The sequence below is a fragment of the Gopherus flavomarginatus genome, chromosome 10, assembly GCF_025201925.1.
Source record: "Gopherus flavomarginatus isolate rGopFla2 chromosome 10, rGopFla2.mat.asm, whole genome shotgun sequence".
NCBI classification, from domain to species: Eukaryota; Metazoa; Chordata; order Testudines; family Testudinidae; genus Gopherus; species Gopherus flavomarginatus.
The window spans coordinates 19,193,988-19,221,324 of NC_066626.1; the positions used below are offsets into that span (position 1 = coordinate 19,193,988).

The 27,337-nt window shown below is 42.0% G+C and overlaps 1 protein-coding gene across 8 annotated transcripts in view; it reads left to right on the forward strand.

Annotated features, from left to right (window-relative positions):
* The first annotated feature begins 1,758 nt into the window (after nucleotides 1–1,758).
* The window catches only part of DYTN (dystrotelin), a 57,653-nt gene continuing 32,074 nt past the window's right edge, over nucleotides 1,759–27,337 (forward strand). For 6 of the 8 annotated variants that reach the window (XM_050916152.1, XM_050916156.1, XM_050916153.1 and 3 more), the window contains exons 1-9: nucleotides 1,791–2,099; nucleotides 6,377–6,434; nucleotides 10,725–10,799; nucleotides 14,429–14,630; nucleotides 17,674–17,759; nucleotides 18,148–18,236; nucleotides 22,272–22,343; nucleotides 22,697–22,860; nucleotides 25,330–25,441. In XM_050916152.1, coding sequence (XP_050772109.1) covers nucleotides 6,416–6,434; nucleotides 10,725–10,799; nucleotides 14,429–14,630; nucleotides 17,674–17,759; nucleotides 18,148–18,236; nucleotides 22,272–22,343; nucleotides 22,697–22,860; nucleotides 25,330–25,441 — 819 coding nt within the window. In that variant the 5' untranslated portion in view covers nucleotides 1,791–2,099; nucleotides 6,377–6,415. The other 2 variants (XM_050916151.1, XM_050916157.1) reach the window with 2 other exon arrangements.

Here is a 27,337-nt window from a genome sequence, read left to right on the forward strand (position 1 = left end):
GGACCACTCCCTTTACAAAAGGAACAGATTTGAACGAAATGTTACTGAGAGGTGTTCTCTGCTGCTTATGGACCAACACACAGCTCCCATTACAGTCAATGAAAGTTTTGCCAGGGTAAGTACCTCAGGATTTGGCCTTAATTTCTTGACGCAGCCATTGAAAGTGTTTTCTTTCTGAATGTAAATTCTGTGTAGCACTCTCTAATCAGCACAGCAGAAGTACATTTTGCTCTCAAGATTGGCTCTAGCAAATATAAGCAATAATAAAATGGGAGGCTTAATAGACAGTCAACTCTGTGTGATCAGCCAAGCTGTGGTTCTTGACATCCCTGATTCAGTTGCAGGACTACAGTGTTATGGTCAGGGCAAGAATTCTCTTTAATCACAAAAGATCATTTCATTGCTTCTTAGTGCTTCATCTTAAAAGGAAGAAAAAATATCAACTTTTCTTTCATTTTTTCCTCCATTCATTATTTCATTCATTCCATTAGTTTCAAATGGCACAACTCATATGCTGAAAGATAAGCAGATGCTTAAGTCCTTGCCCAAATCAGAGTGTTGGCTAGCTGCAGTAAACCTTTTCATATGCACTCAGTGGAAGCTGGTTGTACACTTATATTGGGAACTCCTTTCTTTTGTTAGTCTACATCTTTTAATAGACAATCTTAAAAATAAAGTAAATGCCACTGTGCATTCTTAATTCCTTTTGCTGCAAAGTTTGGAAACAGGATACACATTTTTGCTGTTATCTGCAAGAAATAAACAGTGTTTGAATAAACTCATTTCTGGTCAAATGGAAGCTCCGTTTGACAGGTGAGGAAACTAAGTGGAGTTCTTTGGTGATCTGCCAATTGAGATGGACCAAATGGGGAGAGGGAGTCTTGTGGGTCATAAGAAAGGGAGCTTATGAGAAGGGTGCTCAGGTGGCCCAAAGAAAGATGGGAGATTGGGTGTTGGGTAGGATTTGGAAATGGAAGTTGTGTGTTTTACAGAAGGAACAGCACAAATGGGAATAGTGTCATGGAGGCAGCAAGTGAGAGACCCCTAAGTTTCTTATGGGGGCAAGTGTCTCCCTGGCAGAGTTCATACTGGAATCAAGAGTCTCCTGGGTGTATTAGGGAAATCATGTAGGAGTCAAATGATTCATGGGGCAAGGGTGCATCACTAGGGACACATGTTTAAGGGAATATATGTGGCTCTACTCAAAACCAGTTTGTCACATTTTCTTCAAACTTTGTAATTATGTTCTCCTTGGCCTTCAGAGTATTTCTACCAATTTTTAGACCAGACCAATTTTCTAAGCCTAAATTAAAGGGTAGTTAAAATCTGACATTGTAACAGCCTCTTTGTAAGATATTTGTTCATATGTTCTCAGATTTAGTATCTTTTAAGCCATAAATAATTTCCAGTACCTACTTTATGAGCTATTATTTAATGCTACATGTGCAGGGGACATGTAGAACATATGAGTTCTGATATACTGCCTGTCAGATTAACTGGAAAAGCTTAATTTTAAAACTTCTTTAAATAAATGAATTTATCTTGCCAATTTTAGCACATGCATTGCACATACTGTACCATTTAGGTATACTGTAAAACATGTAAGCTTTCTGGTTACTCTAAGCCTGCTTTACCTAGGGGGTTACATTACCAATTTGACTTATTACTGTCCCTGTTTGAGTTGTCAAACTAGTTGATTGTCACAGGACACTGCTTCCTGCCTAAGAGAGAATGACTTCCTCCAGTGTCCATAGCAACGTCATGTTTCTCAGCAACCAGGAGAGGTTTGTTTGTGTTTCCCCCTTCTAGAACTATTACCTCGCAGTATAAGAAAAATGGCCCTTTGAAACAGTGATCAAGGAAGTTCTGTATTTAATTATTCAGAATATTTATTAATTACTCTTCTGTGTTTTGAGTGCTGAGACAATGTATGATGTCTTGAGCTGAGCCTTTCCTGTGTATTACCGTGAACAGCATTCATTTAAAAGCAAAATCGTTTAGAATTGCGTCTTGAAATCATCTTTTAACTACTGTACAACTACTGAACTGCTTCCACAGTACCTTGTGACTTCCAGGCTTTTCGTAGGTACTAGAGAAAGGTAAGAACCATTACTGTATTTGAGAATAGATTGTATTTACAATTTCAGCATGAGAATAATTCCCTTCTCTTTCCACCCCCCCCAAATATATATATGAAATATATGAAAATGTTTTATATTGCTATGGCTTCTTCAGGGTATTTAAGTACAGAGCACCCTGAATATTTCACCTGACTCAGTTTTGCCTGACTAAAGACTGCAGGATTGGGCCCGTTGATCTACTGTAGATATCTTTGCCTTCCAGAATCTTAGTTAGCCTATTTAAAAAAAAAAATGATGCAAGACCTGATTCTGCAAACACTCTTGCAAATGAGTAACTTTAATGCATGAGACTATTCCTGCTGGCTTCAGTGGAACTACTTATGTGAGTAATGTTACTTATACCTTGCACTTCTATTGTTACTTGTGTTTGCAGGATTAATCCCTCAGGTTGTAGGAGTTATGTCCTGTATATTCATGATTTATCTTATAATACTACTACTTTGTTCGGTTAAGGCCTATTTAATTATTAAATAAAGCATTTAGACTTATTGTTACTGACCTGCTGTACTGTGTATTAAGTATAGTACATCAGATCCCACTGAAATTGCTAAGAGGTGTTTATGCAACAATTAGTTGCTACCTGGATAAATATTACTTTTACCTTTTTATCTTGCTTACTTTACATATAGAACAGATATTAACCCTGGGCCAAATCCTGTTCACCTCACGAGTAGTCCCCATTAAAGGCAATCACGATTTTGTTATCTCCTTCTTTAACACACAAAAGTTTATAAGTTCATAATGCGTGTGGGTGTAATAATGCCTTTAAAACACTTTGAGCCAAATGCATTGCCGATGCACACGGATGCAACTCCACTGATATCTGAGGGCTTAATCCTGCAAGATGCTGAGCACTCTAGTCCAACCCAGCAAAACACATGATCATGTGTTTCACTTTAAGCACTTGAATAGTCCCATTTACTTCAACAGTATAACAGCTATACTTCACTTTTAGGATATGCATAAATGTTTTGGTGGATCAGGCTAAAATGTTCAACATTTTGCAGGATCAGGCCTTAACAGATTTGCACTCACCGCTTAACTTCACTGAAGACAGTGGAACTGTTACCATACATGCTAACACCGAGTTTGCCCCATGTCCCTTTATACACAGTGTCACGTCTTGCTTTATTTTGTATACCTTTGTCAGGAAAACAAGGTAAGAGGTATTTCATGTAGCAGGCTGTGTCTATATAAGTCTATGTCTTATAAGAAAAATGAGGCACTCTTTAGGTAACTACACCTTTAATAACAATGTATGCCCTGATGCACTAGCATGGAACCCTGCTGTTCTGGGGTCCCACTGATTTCCCTGGGACTGCACTAGTACATCAATACACACCTCTGCCCCAATCCTAGGAGGACTTCAGTAAGCAAAGTTATACACTTGCTCAAGTACTTTGAGAATTGGGGCTCTCAGAGCTAATGGGGAATCAGGCCCATAAAATGTAATAAGGAAGAAAGTAATGGAATAAGGAGAATTTTTAAAAAGTGATATGCCTTTCAAAGCAAGAGTTTTGAAAGAGTCTATAAATGAAGAAACAAAAGTAACTGTAGGTTCCTCTATTTAAAATATTAATATGGGAGTAAGATTGGGACCCAGAGTCACAGCTTTCACACAATAAAATGGTAATCAATACATCTATAATAGACATAATTTTTCAGACCCACTAATAACTATAGGTCATTGAATTTCTATGCTGTGGAATTGGCATGTGTACTATCATGTTTATTTGATAAGTAGTGGTCAATGGCTATGAATAGAAAAATACAGTATGATGCAAGTTTGGATAAGTTCAGCTTTAATGTCATATTTATTATTAATGTGAGACCATTTCCAATTCTGACTAGGTTACTAATTTCTTGTTCAATTGAACATCAAGAATTTTCACTAAGCCATACATAATGCTTTTGGAACCTCATAACTGTTCCATTATGCCCTATGTTGCTAAAGGTGAGTGCATAACTAGAAGATGAACGTCACAGGAAAGTTGACATTAGCTAATAACAGAATTTAACTGATTGCATTTCTGACGTGTAAGCTGAGAGCAGGGCTTGAAGTCTCCACTGTTCTCAGTGGTATAGGGACTTCTATTTTCCAGAGCAGGGGTGGGTTACAGAGGTTAGTTGTGTGTATGTTTTCCATTCTGTGTTTCCATATTCACCTCTGAAAAGAATAGCACCTTAGTTGAAGAATCTTACTCCACTTGGAACAATCTAAAAAGTTGAATTATTAAAGCAAGTGCAATTACTAAGTGGCTAGCAGACGTCAAAACATGCTTTCTTCTCTGGTATTATTTACTCTTGAGTGGGTGGTAATCAGGGCCGGCTTTAGGCTGATTCGCCCGATTCCCAGGAATCGGGCTCCGCGCCTAAGAGGGCCCCACGCCTTAGACACTTTTTTTTTTTAAACTTACCCCGGGTTCCTGGCTGCGATCTGCTCAGGGGTCTTCCGTGGTCCCGCTCCCTTGAGCGAAGCGCAGGAGGGAGCACAGCAAGCCCCGCGGCTCCGGCTGGAGCGAGCAAGTCCCACTCTCCCGGCTGGAGCTCTGGGCGGAGCGCTGCAAGCCCCGAGGCCCCGCTCTCCCGGCTGAAGCCCCAGCCGGAGCGCGACAAGCCCCTCTGTCCCAGCTGGAGCCCTGGCCGGAGCACGGCAAGCCCCGAGGCCCCGCTCTCCCGGCTGAAGCCCCGGCCGGAGCACGGCAAGCCCCACTGTCCCGGCTGGAGCTCTGGCCGGAGCGCGGCAAGCCCCACGGCCTCGCTTTCCTGGCTGGAGCCCCAGCCGGATCACGGCAAGCCCCGAGGCCCCGCTCTCCTGGCTGGAGCCCGGCTGGAGCGCTGCAAGCCCCGTGGCCCTGCTCTCCTGGCTGGAGCTCCGGGCCTTTAAATAGCCTCCAGAGCCTTGGGGTAGTGAGGGGCTCCGGGGGCTATTTAAAGGGCCAGGGCTTCAGCTGCCTGCTTCTGCCACCCTGGTCCTTTAAATAGCCGCCAGAGCCCGGCCACCCCCATGCATTCCCCAGGGCTCTGGTGGCTATTTAAAAGGTCCAGGGTGGGGTAGAAGCTGGGGAGCCCCGGGCCCTTTAAATAGCCCCAAAGCCCTGGGATAGCAGGGAGCTTGGGGGCTATTTAAAGGGCTGGGGCTCCAGCTGCCTCTGCTGCACCCCCTGCCCTGCCCACACCAGCCCCGCTCCCCCTGCCTGCAGCCAGGTCTGCACCCCGTGCCCACAGCCAGCCCCTGTCAAACCCCCTGCTGTGTCTCCAGTCAACCCCTGCCACACACCCCTGTGGCCCTGCCCAAAGCCAGCCAGCCCCACACACACTGCTGCCCGCACCAGCCCTGCACACCCTGCCCTGTCTCCAGCCAACCCCTGCTGCACCCCCCTGCCTGAAGCCAGCCAGTCTCACACTCCTCTGTCTCCAGACCTGCCAACCTCTGCTGCATCCCCCCGCGGCCCTGCCTGAAGCCAGCCCACCCCACACCCCCCCCATCTCCAACCAGCCCCGCACCCCTTGCCCTGCCTGCAGCCAGACCCTACCTCCAGTCAACCCCTGCCCTGCCTCCAGCCAGCCCCATGTCCACTTGTGCCCTGCAGTTCCCAGGGCAGTAACCCTGCACACCTGCTTCAATGAGGGGGGCAGGGAACAGCTGGGACCCACACATGTGAAACGGCAGTCATTAATAACCAATCAACAGCATATATGATGCAATGTACATAATATATAATTTTATTATTTATATAGTTATCGAAAGTAAATAATACATGAAAGAAATGAAAGGCTTTTTTTTCCACTTTTTCTTTTTAAGTCATCCCTGCCAGGGCCCCGCTGAAAATGTTCGAATTGGGCCCCGCACTTCCTAAAGCCGGCCCTGGTGGTAATGTTCTACATGCACATTGGATCACTGAATAGCAAAGGATCCCATCCTACCACATACCTGCATTTAAATTCCATTGGTCCCGATTCTCCTCTCACACCAATTTACAATTACTCCTGTTTCACACTGATTGGGAGAGGGGAGTCAGGCCCATTGTCCTCAATTTAATGGAATTTATGCACATGGAACTGCACCATAAGGGAGCCCATTTTAAAGTAAAAACTTGTTTTATGTAATTTTTATTTAATTTCATCTTGTAAATATACCAGTAAATGATGCAGATTAAGAAGTCCAGTTTAAAGAGCTTGTACATATCCTAGCTGGGAGCTGGGATTTAATACGATGGTTTGTTTGGTTACAGGAAGTTCAGTGGCATCTGCCCATTCTAAACCTCTCTGTTATGGATCCAGACCAGCAAGGTAAGTACTGTTATCAAGTGCTTTCCACATTTCACAAGAGAATTCCCAGTGTTCAAACTAGTGAACTTAACTGGAGTTGTTCCATCTTCAGAATCTTTTTGCTATAATGCAGGAGACAAGATTGAATGCTATGGCAGATCAGCCTGTTGCTTTAGATCATGCAGCCTGGAAGAAGGATTTCCTGGTTGAGTTATTCTTACAGTGCTCCCTGTATTATATGTAAAATAGTATCTGTTCTCCTATCTCATCTGCCAATCAAGTCAGTAAGATACAAAACTGCTGGATAATTAGATGTGAGGTGTAAGGAAACAAGGACAAAAATATACAGCTTAAAACAATTTCATCCTAGGACTACCTCAAGAGGTCATTTGGCCAGTGCCTTGCACTCATGGCAGGACTAACTATTATCTAGTCCATTCCTGACAGGTGTTTGCCTAACCTGCTATTAAAAATCTCCAATGATGGCGATTCCACAACCTCCCTAAGCAATTTATTCCAGTGCTTAACCATCCTGACAGGAAGTTTTTCCTAATGTCCCACCTAAACTGCCCTTGCTGCAATTTAAGACCATTGCTTCTTGTCCTATTCTCAGAGTTTAAGGAGAATAATGTTTCTCCCTTCTCTTTGTAACAAACTGGTATACTTGAAAACTGTTATATCCCCTCTCATTAATGCAAGTTAATCAGCAAACTATTATAAAAGCAAGAGTTTTATATCAAGGACCATCAAATACTTGGCCTATGATATTTTCATGAGTTTTAAATGTGAGGGCTAGCAGCAGCATCTTGGCCAACTTAGTCTAATTGAAGTTCAGGAGGTCCTCAGCCCAGCTTCTGCTGTCTGGTGTAACCCCAAACTGAATACAACGTATTAATAAACCGTTTTGTTCAGTAATAACATGGAGAGAAAGTCTACTGTAATATTGGTGCTCTGTGTGCCATTTTTTCCTCTTGTTGGTTTTGATTCTCAGGCTCTAAAACCCTCCCAACTATAAATTAATGACTCCCAAGTTGTGTTTTTTTAAAAAACCTAGTGGTCTTGGGTACAATTCACCCTGTGCAGAGAGTCAGCACAAGGTCTAGCACCACTTAAGGATCATTTAAGCCTTGGACCTGCTCAAGGCCTGTGCCCCAGTTAAGTTCCATGAAAGAAGTCCATATAGGGAGGATGTGGGATTCTGGGGTGCATAGGCCTCCTGCTGGTTCTCTGCATGGGTGACTTTCACCCCACTTTGAAATTAGATATTTAGTTTGTATCTTGTAAAGTGTCTTCTCATCAATAGTAATTCTGATTGATATGTAACTTGGGCTAATGCCTTCTTTGCTTGGACACCTTGCAAATTAGTTTTGGAAATGTTAGTTGATTGGTACAGAAGGTCCTACAATATGAGTAATCAGTAATCTAATGTTTGTTAAGGATTGACTTAAAAGTAAAAAATATGGTGAATTGTTTCCAAAGCAGACCACTAGCAGATGGCTACCAGTGCCCACTGCAAGTGAGCCTAAGAATGTCAGATGATAGCATGAAATTCCCTCATCTCAGAGAATCTTATTCACGGAAGAATTTCCTGTTGTGTCACATGATACCTTACATTCATGTTTTTTGTTCTCCTTCTGTAAAACAGACTTGGGACCTGATCCAAAGCCTATTAAAATCCGTAGGAATCTTTCAATCGGTTTTAATATACTTTGGATCAGGCCCTTGAAGAAAAAAAATAACTAGTACTACAAGCCAGCAAAACCAAACTCATTTTCCATATTGCATTACTTGCTACAGTGCACTTGTCATAAACAGATAGTTAAGGGTTAATGTCTCTTTTACCTGTAAAATGTTAACAAAAAGGGAACCAAAAACACCTGACCAGAGGACCAATCAGGAAACAAGATACTTTCAAATCTCAGTGGAGGGAAGCCTTTGTTTGTGTTTTTTGGGTTTTGCTTTGTTCTCTCTGGGTCCTGAAAGGGACTAGATGTGCAGCCAGGTTTCTTGCCAATCTCCCTGCTACAGTCTCTTATGTATTCAGAATAGTAAGTATTAAGTAGGAAAGGCGGTTATAGTCTTTTGATTGTTTTCTGTATTTGCAAAAGTGTAGTTTGCTGGAAGTATTTTAAATTGTATTTTGCTGGGGGAGGGGGCTTCTCTCTAGTGTCTATAAGCTGAAAGACCCTGTAACTTTTACCATCTAAATTACACAGACAACTTATACTTTTTTTCTTTCTTTTTATTAAAAGTGTTGCTTTTTAAGACCGGTTTGATTTTTTCTCCTTGTTGAGGCTCAAGGGAATTGAGTCTGTACTTTCCAGGGAATTGGTGAGAGAAGAAAGGGGGGAGAGAAGGGGGGAGAAACAAACCTGATTTCTCTGTGTTGTGATTCAAGGAGTTTGAATCACAGTAATCTTCCAGGGTAACCCAGGGAGGGGAAGCCTGGGAAAGGCAACGGTGAGGGAAAGGGTTTACTTTCGTTGTGTTAAGATCCAGAGGGTCTGGGTCTTGGGGGTCCCCGGGTAAGGTTTTGGGGGGACCAGAGTGTACCAGGCACTGGAATTCCTGGTTGGTGGCAGCATATCAGATCTAAGCAGGTAATTAAGCTTAGAGGAATTCATGCTGGTACCCCAACTTTTGGACTCTAAGGTTCAGGTTGGGGAAATATACCATGACAGCACTATGCTGCATAACTTCTCCAAACAGCAGGCAGCAACATAACCTGACAAAAGCAAGACTGGACAGATGGCAGAGCAGACACAGGTTTACTTCTATACCATAGGAAGCAACTGAGAACCAGCAAAGTCCATAATTTGCTGACTATAAGCATTAGACTGGTATATATGTGAGGAACCACAAATTGGTCCATTTCCACAGGATACAAGTGGAGAGTTTTGTGACTTATTTCCACTAATTTATGCATATTTGCAGTTTATCTACACCCTTCATCATCTGTAAGTATTTGCCTCCTATTTGAACTGCAGGGATACATATATGGCTCACCAGGAGAAAGGAACAAGCTAATAAGTACTTTGATAGCTTCTAAAGATACTGTATATAAGCATTTTTTTTAAATACAAAGTTTACATGTATGTCTGTAAAGCGCAAGGAATATTTTTGGCACCATATAAACAACAGGTCAAGTCATGAAGCCCCTTACTCAGTTTCTACTCAAATGCCCATTGACTTGAACGGAGTCAAAGGAGTGAGTAGAAGTAGTAACGGCACAGGATTTAACCCAAGAACTTCAGTGAGATTGCTGACAAATTGTTTGTTTCTAACAGAGCTACAGATGTAAGACCCAAGCATTGTTTTCACAATATAAAGTACAATTGTTTGAGAAATTGTTTTTCCCTGCAAAAGACTACAAAAATTAAATTGTTTTGGTTTTCATTCATTTTCCTTCAAAGTTTTAGATTTTTGTTGAAGCCAAGTTGTTAGGGGGTTTTTTGTTTTTTTTTTAAAGTCTGCAAAAGTTTCCATTTTGTTGTAAAGCTATTTTCTACCAAAAAACTATTTCAGTGGACATTTTTGTCCAGCTGTAGTATAGCGTGAGCTCTGTCATTCTGTAGTACCTCCCCAAAATGGCATCCTCCTGTCTTGTGGCTCTAGTGATGGACAGGCTAGTCCCTCTAGCATTATTTATGGAGAGGGTCTAAAATAGTGATCAAACTACTAGGCTGGTCTTTCTTTGAAAGATTCACATCAGGAGAGCACTGTGTTTTTCTGTACCATGTGTACTCTGTACTGTAAAAACAACACTTGGGTCCTACAGTTCTGGAACAGAAACCTATTAACTCCTCTGGGCATTGGCTCTGTTTATGGTGCAGAGTAAGGATGAGCACTGCGCATATCTTTTGCCAAGTTGATAATGAAACAATATTTCTAAAAACAGTGCCCTTTCTTTATCAATGCAGAGATGCTATTTATATAAGTGCTTGTTCAGTTACCCTCACACCCAGCAGGGCTATAGTGTTCCATGCACTGTGTAAATTCTATGCTAAGACAAACAGCTGTGGCCCTCTTAGAATCAAATAATTTTTCAGCTTTAATGCTTCACCTTGACTATCTCACTGAAGTTCTTGGGTTAAATCCTGTCTCCTTAGTCAGTTTTTACTCACTAATTGTAATTGAGTCCAGACTGGGATCAGGTGTGAACTGGACAGTTTGAGAAACCCTGGTCTCAGAGGTCAGGTCTTTGAAGATTCCTTTCATATTTTTTCATGTTCTCTTAAGTGTTCCAGCATCCCTTCCCTTCATATCATAGATTATTTTATACTAGTTAATTTATTTTGTTTTCCTTTACAGAAGCTCTAAATGACATTCAGAATTCTGTCTATAGAACAGCCCTGAAACTACACTCAGTGCAAACCCTGTGCCAGTGTAAGTAGCTCCCTGTGGGAGGCGAATCTGGAAGAGTGCTGGCTCTGAGTTGCAATCATAAATAATACTACTTGCTCTTCTCTAATGCTTTCCATCTGATGATTTCAAAGATTACAAACGTTAATGAATTAATAAATAATACTTCATACATTTATTAGCTTCCTTTGAGATTCTCATTCGAAAGACACTAAATATCATTATTCCCATTTTACTGATTGAGAAACTGAAGCTCAAAGGGGTGAAATGTCTTGCCCAAAACGACAGTTTAATCAGTTAGCTGGGAGTAGAGCTCAGATTCTACCTGTTCTAACAACTAAATGATTTCCCAGAGCCTCACAACACAGATGTGACATGGATAAGTATCATTATCTCCATTTGTATTACAAAATAAGTACCTATAGAACGGCTCAAAGTATTTTCAACAGCAAAAAAAAAGCGGGGTTTCATTTGAAACAAGATTTTCTGTAGAAAATTTTGATTTGATTAAACATTTTGTTTGAAAAAAATTCAAAAGGAATGAGAAGATTGAAAAATTCTTTTAAAACAGCAGGAAAATACCCATTTTTCCCTTACTTTTTTCCTTCTCTATTGGAAAAGCTAAAAATAAATATTTAATTTTTTTCCAATGTAGAATAAAATAAGGAGTAAAAGAAAGTGGAGAAAAACCAAAACCTAATTTTTCCTTTCACCCTCCCACTGGATTGGGGCTCCAACTCTGCAAACTACAATGTCACCCCCTATGCTAAACCAGATGGTAACATAACCCCTAATACACTGGCAAGTACTATTTGTGGAAAGGGGGTAAGAGGCTGGTCACTCAGTAGCTACTTAACACAGAGCATCATAATCATCTCAGCTCTCTAATGGAAAGAATGGTGAAGGTTGAGGAGCACAGTCTGTGCTATTACAGAAAAAGCAGATTTGCTATAATGGCCATAGTAGATAGTTCACTGCACCCCTCTTTGCCTCTGACTGCCCCTGTTGACCACCAATTTGGTCCTATGGTGCATCATTGGTCCACAACTTGCCCTCTAAGTCACATTTTGTCCAGATGTCTTCTGGAGTAACAGAAGGCCAGCTAGAAGTCCACATGTCCCAACAAGAGATCCTTTCAGCCCACTGGGGCTACTCCTAAATCCATCATCTGGGCTCAATCCTGAGTCCCACTCTGGAGTCAATTGTCCTTGTGATGGAGTTTTTACATCCTTTTCCCAGCTGGTAGGGGAACCTCAATTTCTTCCCCTTCCTTCACTGTGGTTTCCAGCCCTTTTGTTGAGCAGTTAGGTTTTCTCCTTTAGATCTGTTTCCCTAGGCCACTTCTTATCTCCACATCCTAATAGCTTATGGATAATACAGCCTCTTCTCTGGCTCCGAAGCTTTTCCCAAGGTACACCCAGTTCTTTGTTCCTATCTTGGAATACCAACCCACAAGGCTGCCTCCCTGGACCTTTTTCGTTTTCCAGCTCCTAATTCAGGACTAATTCTGTCTCCAGGGCCCTGCTCAGTCTGTCTTCACCAGGCTTTTCCCAGAGATCAAGAACTCCCCTTTCTCCTGGACTTCCTCCTGTGTCTGTTCTCTCCCTTCTCTAGGTAGTCTCCCTGACCCTTCCAAAGCTGGGATCTCTATTTGTAATGGAGTTCAGATCACTATCCGCTTGGGGTTAACTGCTAAATCATAGGCTAGATTGAATCCAGCTCACCTTAGAGGGCCGGCCAGCCTGAGACAGTAGAGCTTTTAAAAAAGTGTTTGCAAAATAAGCAATCTTTGCATTATTATTACAATATATTACATTGCTAACATAGCGTAAAAGTTGCCAGCAATTATGGAACTCCATATATGTTATTAATTGTCAAAATCTGATGTGTTGCTTAGGAATGGATTTATTGGAAATAAACATAGATCATCAAAAATGAATGGGTGATTTGCAAACAGTATTGTTAATGTTAATAGCATTAACAACAACAAAATAAATTAGACTATAAAGGATCTATTCAGCACTGCTTATCCAAGCAAAATTCTCACTGAAGTCAGTGGGACTTTTGTCTTAGTAAGATGGTACTGCGTAGAGTTCTGGGCATTTATTTAGCTCTCTAATTCTGGATGCAAGTTTAACATTGAGTGGAAGCATATGGAATTTGTTGTCTTTGTGTCACTTTCAGCAAAGTGAATGCCGCAGTATCCTCACTTGAAACAGTCTGTTCCTGAGGAGGTACAAAAATAGCAGTCATTGCCTTTAAGGCAAAAGGCAGCATGGAGAGGAAGATTAGCCTTGTGTTATGGCACTAGCCTGGGCTACAGGAAATCTGAGTTCAGTTCCTAGTTCTGTCACCTGACTTTCTGTGTTTTGGTGAGCCATTGGAGTGAGGGGTCTTCAAAATACTTAAGTCACTTGAAAATCAATAGACCCTCTGTTCCTAAACCGCTGAGGTGTTTTCAAAATCCCAACCTTAATCTCTCTGTGTCTTAGTTCCCTTTTCCTAAGAGGGGGATGATAATACTTTTTTTCTCCCATCCTTATCCATCTAGATTGTGAACTCTTAGCAGCAAGGATTGTCTCACGGTATGCATGTACTATACCTGGCACTATGGGGCCCTGATCTCAGCTGGAGCCCATTGCATCTACTGTAATAATAAATAATAATCAAAACCAAATTAAGGCTTGGATTTAGTAAAGTAAAATATCCCATAAATATCTTTATAGCGGGACAGACTAGACTATCACAGGGGTCCCTTTGAGCCTTATAATCTATAAAAAAATATTTTTAGACTCTGGAGCGTATGTAAAAGTCATCACAGAATCATGACTTTCTAGATGATTTCAGATCATATGTCCAGTTGGTTCAGTGGATGTTCCCATTATGGAATCTATTCTTTGATCAATGTGCACGCAGGGCATGCTCATATTAATGGTCTCAGTTGTTGAGTGAACTCCAAGGGTATACTCCTGCTGTTCACTTTGGTTTTGTTCATCTCGTCTCCCTTTCCAGTCACTTTCCATGCATTTTTTCCTCTAGTTGGATACAGTTAGTTCTATGCTCTGGCTCATGGTCTTTTGGATGTGATCTTAAAAAAATCAGAGTTCCGTCTGCACTCTGTGGACATTAACTATTCCATGGCACTTTTTTATAATAGGGCAATTACCCAGGTGTTCTTGGCCAAACCATTTCCCACGCTCTTTCATTCTAGCAGACATTGTATGGAAACCTACAGTGAAGGGCAAGGAAACCTGAAGTCCCATTTAAGCCTTATTTTGAGGTTGTAAGTGGTGCACAGGCTTTGTGTTATCTCTCTGCACAGGGGTGAATTGCATCCCACATACAAAAGTTACATGTACAGTTTGGATAAACAATTGCTCCTGCACTTTTCCTGTATCACCATTTTAAAATCAGGCCCATGAAAGCCCAGTTGATCTTTTCCTTCTTTGGACTTTCAGAAAATTAGCTGAATGTGAAAACCCAGCACAAGCGCCCTTGCAGGGTATTTCCCCATTCAGTTTTATACCTAGTATTGTAAGAGGCTTTGCTTTCCAGACAGGTCTTAGTTATGTATTTTCAATGAAGAAATGTTCTGCCTCCATTTACAATAAAGATATAGGGATTGATTAATTTCTCCCATTGTTTTCCCACAGTGGGTTTGACTGATGTCTCCCTGATTCAGCACATCCTGCCGAGCCACCAGTGTCAGAGGGAGAAGCAGAGCTCCCTGACAACACAGCAGCTATCGCAGTTGCTGAAGGAGCTATTCCAGAATACCAGATTAGATAAACCAGGCCAGGTAGATCCACAAGCCCCTGAGCTCACCCAGAACCTGCTAACTGCCATGTATGACAGGTGAGAGCAAGTTCACCAGTGCCTTCATCATCGCTATAGTAACACCCATTTCCATCCCCTCCTGCTTTTACATGCCATTTCAGTGAGAAAGTCCCCACCCCCGATCAGAAGGCGTGTGTTAGTTAAATTATACATAGTCAGAGGGGTTCATCTTCAGATCTGGATTAAGTTTAGGCTAAGTCTGAGGTTCAGGTCAAAGCTCAAATCAGGGCTGAGGTTCAGGTTAGACAGCACCAAAATCTTGCAGACTTGTTCTCATGAGCGTTCAGGCCAACTTGGTGGAAATCTCACAAACTATGCTGCTTTTGCAAAATTTATGCCATTTTGAATCAACCCCCTTGATGGCAATCTCAGCCAAGGGGCTGGGGACCAAAAGTGCAGGGAAGGTGAATTATCTCTTCAACCTTAGAAGCAGTGAGGGTTGAGGCATGTTGGCAGAGCAGTGCAGGGAAGCTTGCACGATGGCTTCCCATTCTGCAGCTATTCAGTCTGATAGAATTCAGTCTCCAGATCCGGTGAGCTTCACCCACCACTCCCAGTTATCAAATAGAATGGAGCACTAAGTTCACAAACAACAACAAAAATGGGAAATATACAAGTGGGTTTTGTTGGTAAGAACAAGACCTGGAGAAGCTTTGTTGTTGTGCGAACAACCTCACTCATGCTACAAAAGAGCAGTAATTATGTACAAAAATGGTTGAATCTATGGTGGCTTTCCATGCCCTGAAAAAATATAGTGGTAGGTTACATGACATGAACTGTGAATGCTCTGTGCAGCTGTGACCTGAGAAACCAAAGGATGGTGAATTGGAAAGGTGTATGAACCTGATTTGCTGTTGAACAATGCAGAGGATAAACCCCATCACTGAAAAGAAGTGCCCAAACTGTAGGGTGACAAGCAGAGAGAGTGTGCGCTGACAGCAGCGGCCCATTAAGTAGTGAAAGGGTGGTGCTGACAGCTGGGTTTTTGCTAACAAGGAAGCCACAAAGATGAACTAGCTTTAATCATGGTGGGAAATTTTTGCAAAATTTCACTAGTGAACACAAGACTTATCACACAGTTTTGCCAAAATTCATTTGAACCCTACTCAGTTGTTCAGTTTGACCCCCTGCTAACACCTGCATTACTATCCATCATTCTCCAGTTTAAAAAGTTTGTCATCCATTCATAAGCAGAATCAATCAGGAACAAACCAAAAAAGTTAAGTTGATTGTTTAATTTATTCACAATGGATGGGACTTACATAGGTTTTGTTCTGGCTCTTCATGCAGGGTACCACTTAAGCCTTCCAAAGCAGAACTTAAGTGAGTCATTGTATTTTTACAATCCTCCTTGAATTTCCCATAATGAATAAGTTGATCTGCTCTTTTCAATTCCATGTGATAAATAGCTTACAGAAATCACTTGAAGGTTAAATATAAATTAGTGCATTTTAGAACAAAACAAGAAATATCAGGAGTATTTTCTAAGCTTCATACTCTAAGTACATACAACCCAAAGGAAATTGCATAGAAGAATCTCCATTACAGGACTGACTTGGTCCCTTTTTGCAAGCCATTTTCTGTCTTCCCAAGGCCAGGCATCATTGTCCTTTTGCTGGATATTTGATTTTGCCAGTGACTTTCTTGCCTTGCATGCACTGTAGGAAAAGCTTCATGTCATTTTGTTTTCTTCCAGTGATCATTTTACTTCCATCTATCGTTTTTGTCCACTATCTGAAACTAAAACATTTTTTCCTAAGTGAGACACGCCAGAACCTTTTGTGTATCCATATGTTAGTTTACTTGTATGCCTGCTGAGAATATCACAAAGGCTTTTCTGTGGACAGTAGGAGTCCAAGCGTGATTTCACTGGTATCTTTTCTGCACATTTCATCAGAGAGCAGTGTCTGGTGAACATTCTGTTTACGTCTTCACCTTTTTCCCAGCTGATTGATCTTAGTTTGGTCTCAGTGCACTGCTGATGACTCAGCCCACTAGTCCATTCAGTTTAAGTGAATTTCTGATCATCTGTAGTTTCCTTTCCAATAGTGCAGCACAATTTTATTCTTCCCTTTAAACCTCTTGCCACTGATGTTCTGAAGAGAATGGTAAGTTTCCAAGTGTAGAAACCCTTGTTTGACTGAAACTCCCACCAAGGTATATATTACTGCTATATCTCAATCCTTCCCATGATAAAATAAGATTTATGGATACTTCTGAAGATGATTTTGATGCACCATCTTAATTAAAATTCTTTAAAGTGCTACCTTATCCTAAAAAGTGACCCTGCTAAAATAGCATTGCAGTGTTCCACGTCTATGGTCTCTCAGCTTCCAAATCAAATCTTCCCTGTTTTCAGGTTTAAAAAAAAAAATTAACTGTCCACCTTGCAAACTGCAATTGATCTGAAAGTTAAGCTGGGTCCTTTCTGGCCTGCACTTCAACAGTTAGAGTTTAGGCCCTGATCCCACCTATCCATAAGCCTATCAAGAGTCCCAATGAAGTCAGTGAGGATCTGCTCAGTCACTGGGATCTGCCCACACAGAGCCCCCGGCTAGCCTGGGGACCAAGTTAATTCTTTTGTTGATACATAAGATATAGTAGAACTCAGCTTTCTCTCCCACAGCTGTACTGGCTCCACAGGAGTCAGAGATAGTAAAAACTTAGGGAGGGAGTTCGGTGACAAAGCAGATCAGAAGCAGGTCTATTGAGTAAGAAAATGCCATTTATAGGGTACCTTTCAGAACAAAATCACATTTTAACACAGTGTTTCAGATGAGACATAATCTTGTTACAGTTTGTGATATAACAGTGTAAAATCCAAGGCTAAAATCCACTTAGATTGTAATCTTTTTGTGTTTGTACAGAGCCTGGCACAGTGGAGCTCTGATCCATGACAGCGGCTCCTAAGCACTACCCAATACAAAATAAATAATATATCAAAACACGTACATATAAAAGGACTTGGATTCTTATGAGGTTGTCTTCCAATATGACAATGGTTTTTGCACTAGTAGCTTTAGCTTTCGCATTCCTAGCTTTATTTTTTATCTTGTTCTAGGACTGGAACAGGTTTTATCAAAGCCAGATCGGCTGCAGCTGCCTTAATTGCTCTCTCAGGAGACAGTCTGCTTACTAAATACAAAGGTGGGGAAAACAGACCTTTCCACACTACTTAAGGTGCTATGTACTGAGTGCTGATCAAATCTCCAATCTATTTTATTTCTACGCAAAAAGAAAACGGGGTCCAAGTGTGCACAAATGTAAGTACATGGGACCAAAATTTGTGGCTTTATTGTAGGAAAAAGGTTGATGCAGAAGGGTAATATCCATCCGTGAGTGACTATTAATAGTACCCTTTGTGTAAGCATCTCAGAACAAGTCTCAGACAATACAATGGTAATAGCTTTCTTGATAGTGGAGTATTGATGAGACACCCAACTGTTGCCACGGCAACTCTTGTTGGAAAGAAATTGCATTGAGAATCTTCAGGCTCTGCCAGGATTGTAAAGCTGTCTTCTCTGGTCCTTTGCAGCTTTGTTTCAACTCTATGCTGACCCCAATGGGAGGGGGACCCTGATCACTCGGAGCGCCATGAGGAGCCTACTGACAGACTTACATCAGGTGATGTCACTGCTATGCCACACATAGAATGGCTAAATGCAGTAAAGTGGTTGTAAAAGGGCTAACTGGGTTACCCCACATATTATGGGATGGAGCCTTGCTCCACCCTTCCCTACTTCCTATTTTGTAAGGTGGGAGGCTTTCCCTCACTCTGTTGTGCTACGAGTGAATAAAGCAGCAAGTTCCCAGCCTGCAGCACTATGAGTAGAGAGTTTGTTTTGTTGAACTGAGCAGTCCCTTTACAAAACTGACGTCATTGGGGCTACATGTAAGCACAGGGATCTGCCATGCAGAGCAGTTGTTGGATCAGGGCTTCAGTGTCAAACCCTGTTGTCTTCACTCAGTCAAAATTCCCATTCATATCAGTGCCTCTGCAGCTTGAGTTTTGGCTAACTTTATGGTAGCCAGATCCTGTAAGTAGTTCCAAGAGCATGGAATTGCACCTATGCAGAATCTTGTTGTTGTCAAAAGGGGTTCCAGCTGTTTGCTGGGTCCAAGCCATAGCTACTGAGGATATGTCTACACTATGAAATTAGGTCAAATTTATAGAAGTTGTTTTTTTAGAAATCATTTTTATACAGTCAATTGTGCATGTCCCCACACAAAATGCTCTAAGTGCATTAAGTCGGTGGACTGCATCCACAGTACCAAGGCTAGCGTCGACTTCTGGAGCATTGCATTTTGGGTAGCTATCCCACAGTTCCCTCAGTCTGCTGCCCACTGAAATTCTGGGTTGAGATCCCAGTGCCTGATGGGGCAAAAACAGCGTCACGGGTAGTTCTGGGTACATATCGTCAGCCCTCACCCATGAAAGTAACATCAGACAATTGTTTCACGCCTTTTTTCCTGGGTTACCTGAGCAGATGCCATACCACGGCAAGCATGAAGCCCGGTCAGCTCACTATCACCATATGTCTCCTGGGTGCTGGCAGATGTGGGACTGCGTTGCTACACAGCAGCAGCTCATTGACTTTTGGCAGCAGATGGTGCATTACAATTGGTAGCTATCGTCGTCGTATTCCTGGGTGCTCTTTTAGCTGACCTCAGTGAGGTCTGTCAGGGGCTCCTGGGCAGACATGGGAGCGACTCAGCCAGGTCATTCCCATCTTCTGGTGAGCAGCCAGGAGATGATGATGGCTAGCAATCGTAATGCAGCATCTTCTGCTGAGCACCCAGGAGATGACGATGGCTAGCAGTCGTACTGCACCATTTGCTGACAGCCTAAGATGTAAAAGATAGATGGAGTGGATCAAAACAAGAAATTGACCTGATTTGTTTTGTGAAATCAATGGCCTGCCAAACCCAGGGTTTCGAGTTCAGTCCTTGAGGGGACCATTCTGTGTGACAGTTGTTTGTGTTTCTCCTTGATGCAAAGCCATCCCTTTTGCTGATTTTAATTCCCTGTAATCCATGTCGTCAGTCGCCCCTCCCTCCATCAGAGCAACAGCAGACAATTGTTTCGCGCCTTTTTTCAGCCCAGATGCCATAGCACTGGGATCATGGAGCCCACTCAGATCACCGTGGCAATTATGAACACTGTAAACACCACATGCATTATCCTGGAGTATATGCAGAACCAGAAGCTGCAAAAACAAAACCAGGCAAGGCAGCGATGGCAGTGGGGTGATGAGAGCAACGAGGACATAGACTTCTCACAAAGTGCGGGCCGGGCAGTGTGTGCCCCAGCAATATGCACATCATGCTGGTGAGCTCTGCATGAGCTCTGCATGGTCACCTATGCTGATCAGCTCGCCACGCTGGCCAAACAGGAAGTTAAATTCAGAAGTTTGTGGGCCTTTTCCTGTCTACCTGGTCAGTGCATCTGAGTTGAGAGTGCTGTCCAGAGCGGTCACAATGGAGCACGCTGGGATAGCTCCCGGAGGCCAATACTGTCAAATTGCATCCACACTACCCCAAATTTGACCTGGCAAGGTGATTTCAGTGCTAATCCCCTTTCAGAGGTGAAGTAAAGAAATCAATTTAAAGCGTCTTTTAAGTAAAAAAAAAAGGGCTTCGTCATGTGGATGGATCCAGGGTTAAATCGAGGTAACACTGCTAAATTCGACCTAAAATCTTACTGTAGACCAGGCCTTAGATTGTAAGCTCCTTGGGAGAGGGTGGTTTTGGGACAAAATTGATAAACTAAAAAAGTAATGTCACCAGGACCAGATGGTATTCACCCAAGAGTTCTGAAGGAACTCAAATGTGAAATTGCAGAACTACTAATTGTAATCTGTAACCTATCATTTAAATTAGCTTCTGTACCAAACTGGAGGATAGCTAATGTGACACACATTTTTAAAAATGGCTCCAGATGTGATCCCGGCAATTACAGGCCAGTAAGCCTGACTTTAGTACCGGGCAAACTGGTTGAAACTATAGTAAAGAACAAAATTGTCAGACACATAGATGAATATAATTTGGGGAAGAAATTTGTTGAGGATATAGTATACTTAGATTTTCAGAAAGCCTTTGACAAGGTCCTTCACTAAATGCTCTTAAGCAAAGTAAGCTGTCATGGGATAAGGGGGAAGGTCCTCTCGTAGATCAGTAACTGGTTAAAAGATAGGAAACAAAAAAATGGTCAGGTTTCAAAATGGAGAGAGGTAAATAGTGGTGTCCTCCACAGGTCTGTACTGGGACCAATCCAATTCAGTATATTCATAATTGATCTAGAAAAAGAGGTAAACAATGAGGTGGCAAAATTTGCAAACGATACAAAATTGCTCAAGATAGTTGAATCCCAGGCCAACTGCGAAGAGCTACAGAAGAGTCTATCAAAATTGGATGACTGGGTAACAAAATAACAGATGAAATTCAGTGTTGATAAATGCAAAGTAATGCATATTGGAAAACATAATCCCAACTATACATACGAAATGATGGGTCTAAACTTCAAGAAAGAGATCTTGGAGTCATTGTGGATAGGTCTTTGAAAACATCTACTCAATGTGCAGCAGCAGTCAAAAAAGCAAACATTGTTGGAAATCAGTAAGAAAGGCATAGATAATAAGACAAAAAAAATTCATATTACCTCTATATAAATTCATGGTATGCCCACATCTTGAATACTGCATGCAGATGTGGTTGCCCCATCTCAAAAAGGTTATGTTGGAATTGAAAAATATTCAGAAAAGGGCAACAAAAATGATGAGGAGTATGGAACAGCTGCCATGTGAGGAGAGATTAATAAGACTGGGACTTTTCAGCTTGGAAAAGAGATGACTAAGGGGGGATATGATAGAGGTCTATAAAATCATGACTGGTGTGGAGAAAGTAAATAAGGAAGTGTTATTTACTCCTTCTCATAACACAAGAACTAGGGGTCACCCAATGAAATTAATGGGCAGCAGATTTAAAAGAAACAAAAGGAAGTATTTTTTCAGACAATGCACAGTCAACCTGTGGAACTCCTTGCTAGAGGGTATTGTGAAGGCCAAGAATATAACAGGGTTCAAACATGAACTAGATAAGTTCATGGAGAATAGGTCCATCAATAGCTGTTAGCCAGGATGGACAGAAATGGTGTCCTGACCCAGTGTGGCAATTCTTATGTTCAGGGACCTTCTTTTGGTTCTGTTTGTCCAGAGCCTAGCATAATGGGGTCTTGTTCCATGACTTGGGCTCCTATGGGGCTATGATAATACAAATAATAAACAACAGCAGACAGGCATTACTCATTGGCATGGCTCTGAGAATGGCCTTCATAAGGCTCTTAGCCAGGAGACACTATGAGGTGTGGAGGTTAAGGTGGGAGTTTTCTCACTTCACTGTGTTTAGGAAAACATGGAATAAGTCTATGCTGGAGGAAAAAAAAGTCTGTCCTACTACTGGGTTCAGTGCTTTAGCCTGACAGCACTATCTGTTGATTCATATCTAATTACTGGGCCAGAGGCATCATTCTGACACATACTCAGGTTTGGAATTACACTGGTGTCATGTGTTTAAATTTAAACAGTCTTTTCTCCACCATAAGAAGTAAATGGCTTTTCCTTTGACACTTCACCATCTCAGCTGTCTGTCTTCCTGATGTAGATCCCAGCCGTTGTCGGGGAAAGCTGTGATCTGTCTTGTGTGGAAATTGCTATTCGAAGCTGCTTTCATGGGGTGAGTAGAATTCAGATGACCTTGGGAAGTGATCATGAATGTTGCTGATTGATTGAAATTGCCAGTGTATCACATTACAGCAATTAAAATTACCTCATTTTAAAGGTGAAGCTTGCTTCCCAATTCCACATTGTAAACATCTGACACCAATAAAGAAGAATACCCAGTAAGGTACTAGCCATGGACCCTGCACTCATGTGGAGACCTTTTGAAGCCAGTGGTATTCTACATGTGAGGAGGAGTCTGTGCTAGCATATCTTGATTGAGGATCAGGGCTTATATTATGAGGTGTGACAGAGACAATAGTTCTATTTAAATAAGTGATTGTACCAGACATTGATATTCTTTTCCAGGTTCTGAACTCAGCAATCAGTGAAGAGAAATTCCTATCTTGGCTACGATCTGAACCTGGCCTTCTCCTGTGGCTTCCTACCTGTTACAGATTATCAGCCACTGAAATGGTTATGCATCACGTTAGATGTAGCATCTGTAAGAATTTCCCCATCACTGGACTAAGGTACAATACACTTTATAGTAAAGTATTATTTGTAGCGTGTAGAGATCAGCCAAGATCAGGACCCCATTGTGGTAGGCATTTTAGATGGACGTAGTGAGATATAGTTGCAGCCTTAAAGAACTTACAATATAAATAGACAAGACAGATGGGGAAATAGAGGCACAGAGAAGGAAAGTGATGTGCCTGAGATCACACAGCAGACCAGTGACAGAGCTGGGTATAGAACTCAGTTTCCTGAGCCCTGGGCCACTACCCTGGTCATTATGCAATGCTGCCTTGTAGCAAAACTTAACAGCAACATCTACTTTCTGAGCAAATGCAAGAAAAAAAATATCATCCCCAGAGATCTCACCATCTGTAATCCTCAGAACACTACATACAACCTCACCCACGATGTCTCTGTAATATCCTGGGGCTGACCCGGCTACAACTACACTGCATACATTGTAGCCATGGTGTCTTTCTGTTATTAAATCTTGCTTTGCCTTCTCCGGTTGGTTAGGTTTAATAGGGTCGCCAGAGCTTGCTTAGACTTGCTGGGGCTCAGGGTCCAAGCCAAAGCCTGAGGGATTCAGCCATGGTGGGTGGGCTCAGGTTTTGGTCCCTCCTCCTGGGGTCGTGTAGTAGTTTTTCTTGTCAGAAAGGGGTTGCAATGCCATGAAGTTTGAGAACCTCTGCTTTACATCCATGCAACTAAAAAAACACCTCAGAGTATTAAAAGAATGCTACCTGCTAGCTAGGACCCAAAATAAAAAGCAAATGAAAAGCAAATAGCAAAAGCTTAATTATAATGTAAAATGTTTTCATGAAACTAGGTTATGATCTGGTTTTGAATATTCTCTGGCAGTGTTTGCCTAGATCTGTTTTACAAAGCTCCTCTACAAAGACTCAAAAAGCTCTATGAGGGAACAAGGTTCTCAAGAACTGTACAAGTATTCAAAGTCCAGTGAGTGCTACACAGTGAGCAGTCAGTTCTCCATCCTAGTCTAGCTGTAATTGAGGCCTCTAGTTTTGATTTTGGTATCTCATACCTGGTTTAATAATAGTGGAACAGGGCTCAGGGCACTGCCTGGTTAAACTGTGTGAATAACTGTTTTTTTCAGTTCAGTGGCTGAACTAAATCACTGGTGGGGGAAATTGTTTTGAGTTAACTCCATTCAAAAACAATTTTCAGCAAACCAAAAAAAAAAAAGAAAAAAAGTTTTACAGTTTGGGTTAAATGAAACATTTCCTTTAGGCTGTTTTTGTTTTGTTTTTTTGTGGGGGGGAAGGTCACCTTCTAAAAAATAAAATTGCTGTGAAATTCGAAACAAAGGCTTTAATTGAAAAATCATAACATTTCAAAAATCTTGAAATAAAAATTCTGATTTTTTAATGAAACAATTGGACCTTAATCTCAAAAAGTTTGTTGACTCAAATCTGCATATTTAATTGAAAAAAGTTTCAGCTGAAAAGCTTCACTCTGCTGTATTGCCTGGTCTCCAGCAAGCCAGGAGTTAACTGCAGCTTGTCTTTCCCCACCTCTTGGACAGGTGCTATGGGAAGGGTGAAGGGAGGATGTCTGAGAGAAGGCAGGACTAGATGAGATGACCGTGATGAACCCAGGACAGGGAGTTTTATTATTACACTTTTGTGGCAATGTTAACTTGCATTATTGACTTATAAGTTTTTTCAAAGTCATAGGTCCCACTTTGCTTTGATGCCCCAGCATTCATCATGCCGGGATGTTATAGCCCACAATGAACCATATATAGAGATAAACTGAAGCATGTGAAATACGAGGATACAGCAACAGTACCAAAAATGGCATCATTGGCAACTATTGCTCCACTATGTGAAATTCAGTGCATCAGTTATTAGCTATAAAAATAAAGCTGTTCTAATTATTAGAACATTGTCAGCTGATCAATTACTCATTTTGATGATGAACTCCTTGGCTCTCCCCTAGCTGTGGGAAACCATTATTACATTGATAGTATCATCAGAAAAGCTGGGTTTTTTGATTAACTGAATTTTCCACTGAAAAATTCCAAAATTTGATGACCAAGGTTGGTTTCAAAGTGTCCAACTTCAAAACATTTTTGGAAAATAAAACTGACATTTTCAAACCAGAAAGTTTCAGTTTTGAATCAAAAACAATTTTGTTTCAAAGTTTCAGTAAATTTAGTCTAAAAGGTCAAATAAAAATGGTAAAGAAAAAGTTTCAAAATTATCAAAATGAAATGTTTCACTTGACCGAAACCAAAATCTTTTTTAGATTTTCAGTTTGTGAAAATTCAAGATTTTGACTATTCATCCTGATTTGGGATAGAAACATTTTCAATATCTCAGATTTTCTTGGACCAGGAAAACTGTTGCCTGCCCACCTCATCAGACATTCATGGGTGCTGATTTCCAAGATCCCAATTCACTTGTATGAAGCTGCCAGTCCTTGGAGGTTAATTTTATCCTTTCTGTTTTCCCTGACAGATATCGCTGTCTGAAGTGCCTGAATTTTGATCTTTGCCAAGTCTGCTTCTTCACTGAGTGTCAGAGGAAACCACACAAGAGGTCACACCCTGTGATGGAGTACTGTGTGAAGGTACCATCTCATTTTACTGACTCATCTGCTTGCTTGGCCTATGAGTGTGGATAGGTAGGCTCTTGGCTATGATGATTACGGAGAGGAGAGTGAGAGAGAGAGAGAGAGTGTGTGTGTGTGTGTGTGTGTGTGTGTGAGATCACCCCCATAAAATATATCTGCACTAGCTGCTGAGCAATGTTAGGTGAGTGAAAGAAGAAAGTGGGGTTTTAAGTTTAGAATTTTCACTCTGCTTTGAGATAGACACATTCTAGTCACATGGGACACTGAGGAGTAAACCCTGCCCCCTCCTTTGTGTGTGGTATGTCAGGTCACCACCCCCAGGCATCTATTATCCCATTTTTGGACCTGTGGAAGGGGTCCTCCATGGCACCAGAGTTGTGTGTGTGCGCAGACTGGCTGGGGAGCTGGTAGAAGGGAAGGGAGCTTGGCACATGGCTGGAGGAGACATGCATCATTGCCCCTCCCTTCCACCCCATCCTGTGTCCATTCAGGAGCTAATTCAGTGTAAAGCTATGTGAACTCCTCAGTAAAGCTTCTTCTGGTTGGTTTATCAAGCTTTGCTAAGAGGCCCTAGGGGCAGTGTTTGAAAAGAGAATTCCCTTTTTATCATGGCTTCACTTAGTGTGGGGGTCCAGACACCAAGGAGCTCAACCCTCAGTTACAGGAGGACTCCAGTCCTATAAACCACCACATCCAGAAGAAGACTGTATTAAATGGAATAGGTTGTTGCAGTAGCACCTAGAAGTCACAATTGGGTGCTAGGCACTGTGCAAACATACAGTAAATGAGAGTCTGTCCCACAGAGCTTATAGACTAAGAAAAATAAAATGGAGACATAACACGTGAATGAGACGAACAAGCCAGTCAGTGTGGGAGAGCAGTGAGGAAGAAACGCTGCAAGGGGAATCCCAGAGTTTTCATCTGCTTGTTGCAGGCTGATCCAAAGGGAAACTCCTGTACCAAACCCCTCTGAAATCAATGGGGTCCCACAAGCCATAGGACTCCACCCACAAGGATCAGCTTGCAGAGTGAGGGGTTTAAGGTGTGTTGACATTAGAAAATGCACTGCATTTGAAAGCAGTTGACACACACACTTACTCTCTAAGCCAAACTGAGCGCAGGCTTTACTGTGCTCAACAGCGGATTCAGAAAGTACTTAGTACCTCACTTGAAAGTGGGAACTGAACATGAGATGCCCATCCTTTACATCAGTGGTTCTCAAACTGGGGTCCAGGGCCCCCTGGGGGGCCAAGAGCAGGTTTCAACTGGTCCGCCAAGCAGGGCCAGTGTTAGACTCACTGAGGCTCAGACCAGAAAGCTGAAGCCTCGGTCTCTGAGCCCTGACACTTGGGGCTGAAGGCAAAGCCTGAGCAATTTAGTTTCACAGGGGCCCCTGTGGTCTGAGGCCCCAAGCAACTGCCCTGCTTGCTATCCCTTAATGCAGGCCCAGGCTTTTCTATGCAGAAAACCAGTTGTTGTGGCACAGGTGGATCATGGAGTTTTTACAGCATGTTGCAGGGGGTGGGGAGGGGCTCAGAAAGAAGAAGGTTGAGAACCCCTGCTTTACATTGTCTTTCTTTACACCCCACACCAATATTTATAGTGTCGATGCTGTTTTTCTTTACCGCAGTGACACCTTGGGGTAGTTTTATCATCAGTGTAAGAAATGAGTAGACTGTAAAGTGGTTGCATTATTTTTTCCTGTTTGCTCTTTCACAAATTCCCCCTGTAGATGCGCTAGGTGCATAATGAGCATCACGTGCTCCCAGCTAGGAAAGGCAGCATTTTACACCCACTTTGCACAGCAGGAAGTAACTGGCTCCTTTGTTGTCTTTCAAACACATTCTTTAAAGCAACCTCAGGAGGGACAGTAGGTTCATCCCTATCTACAAA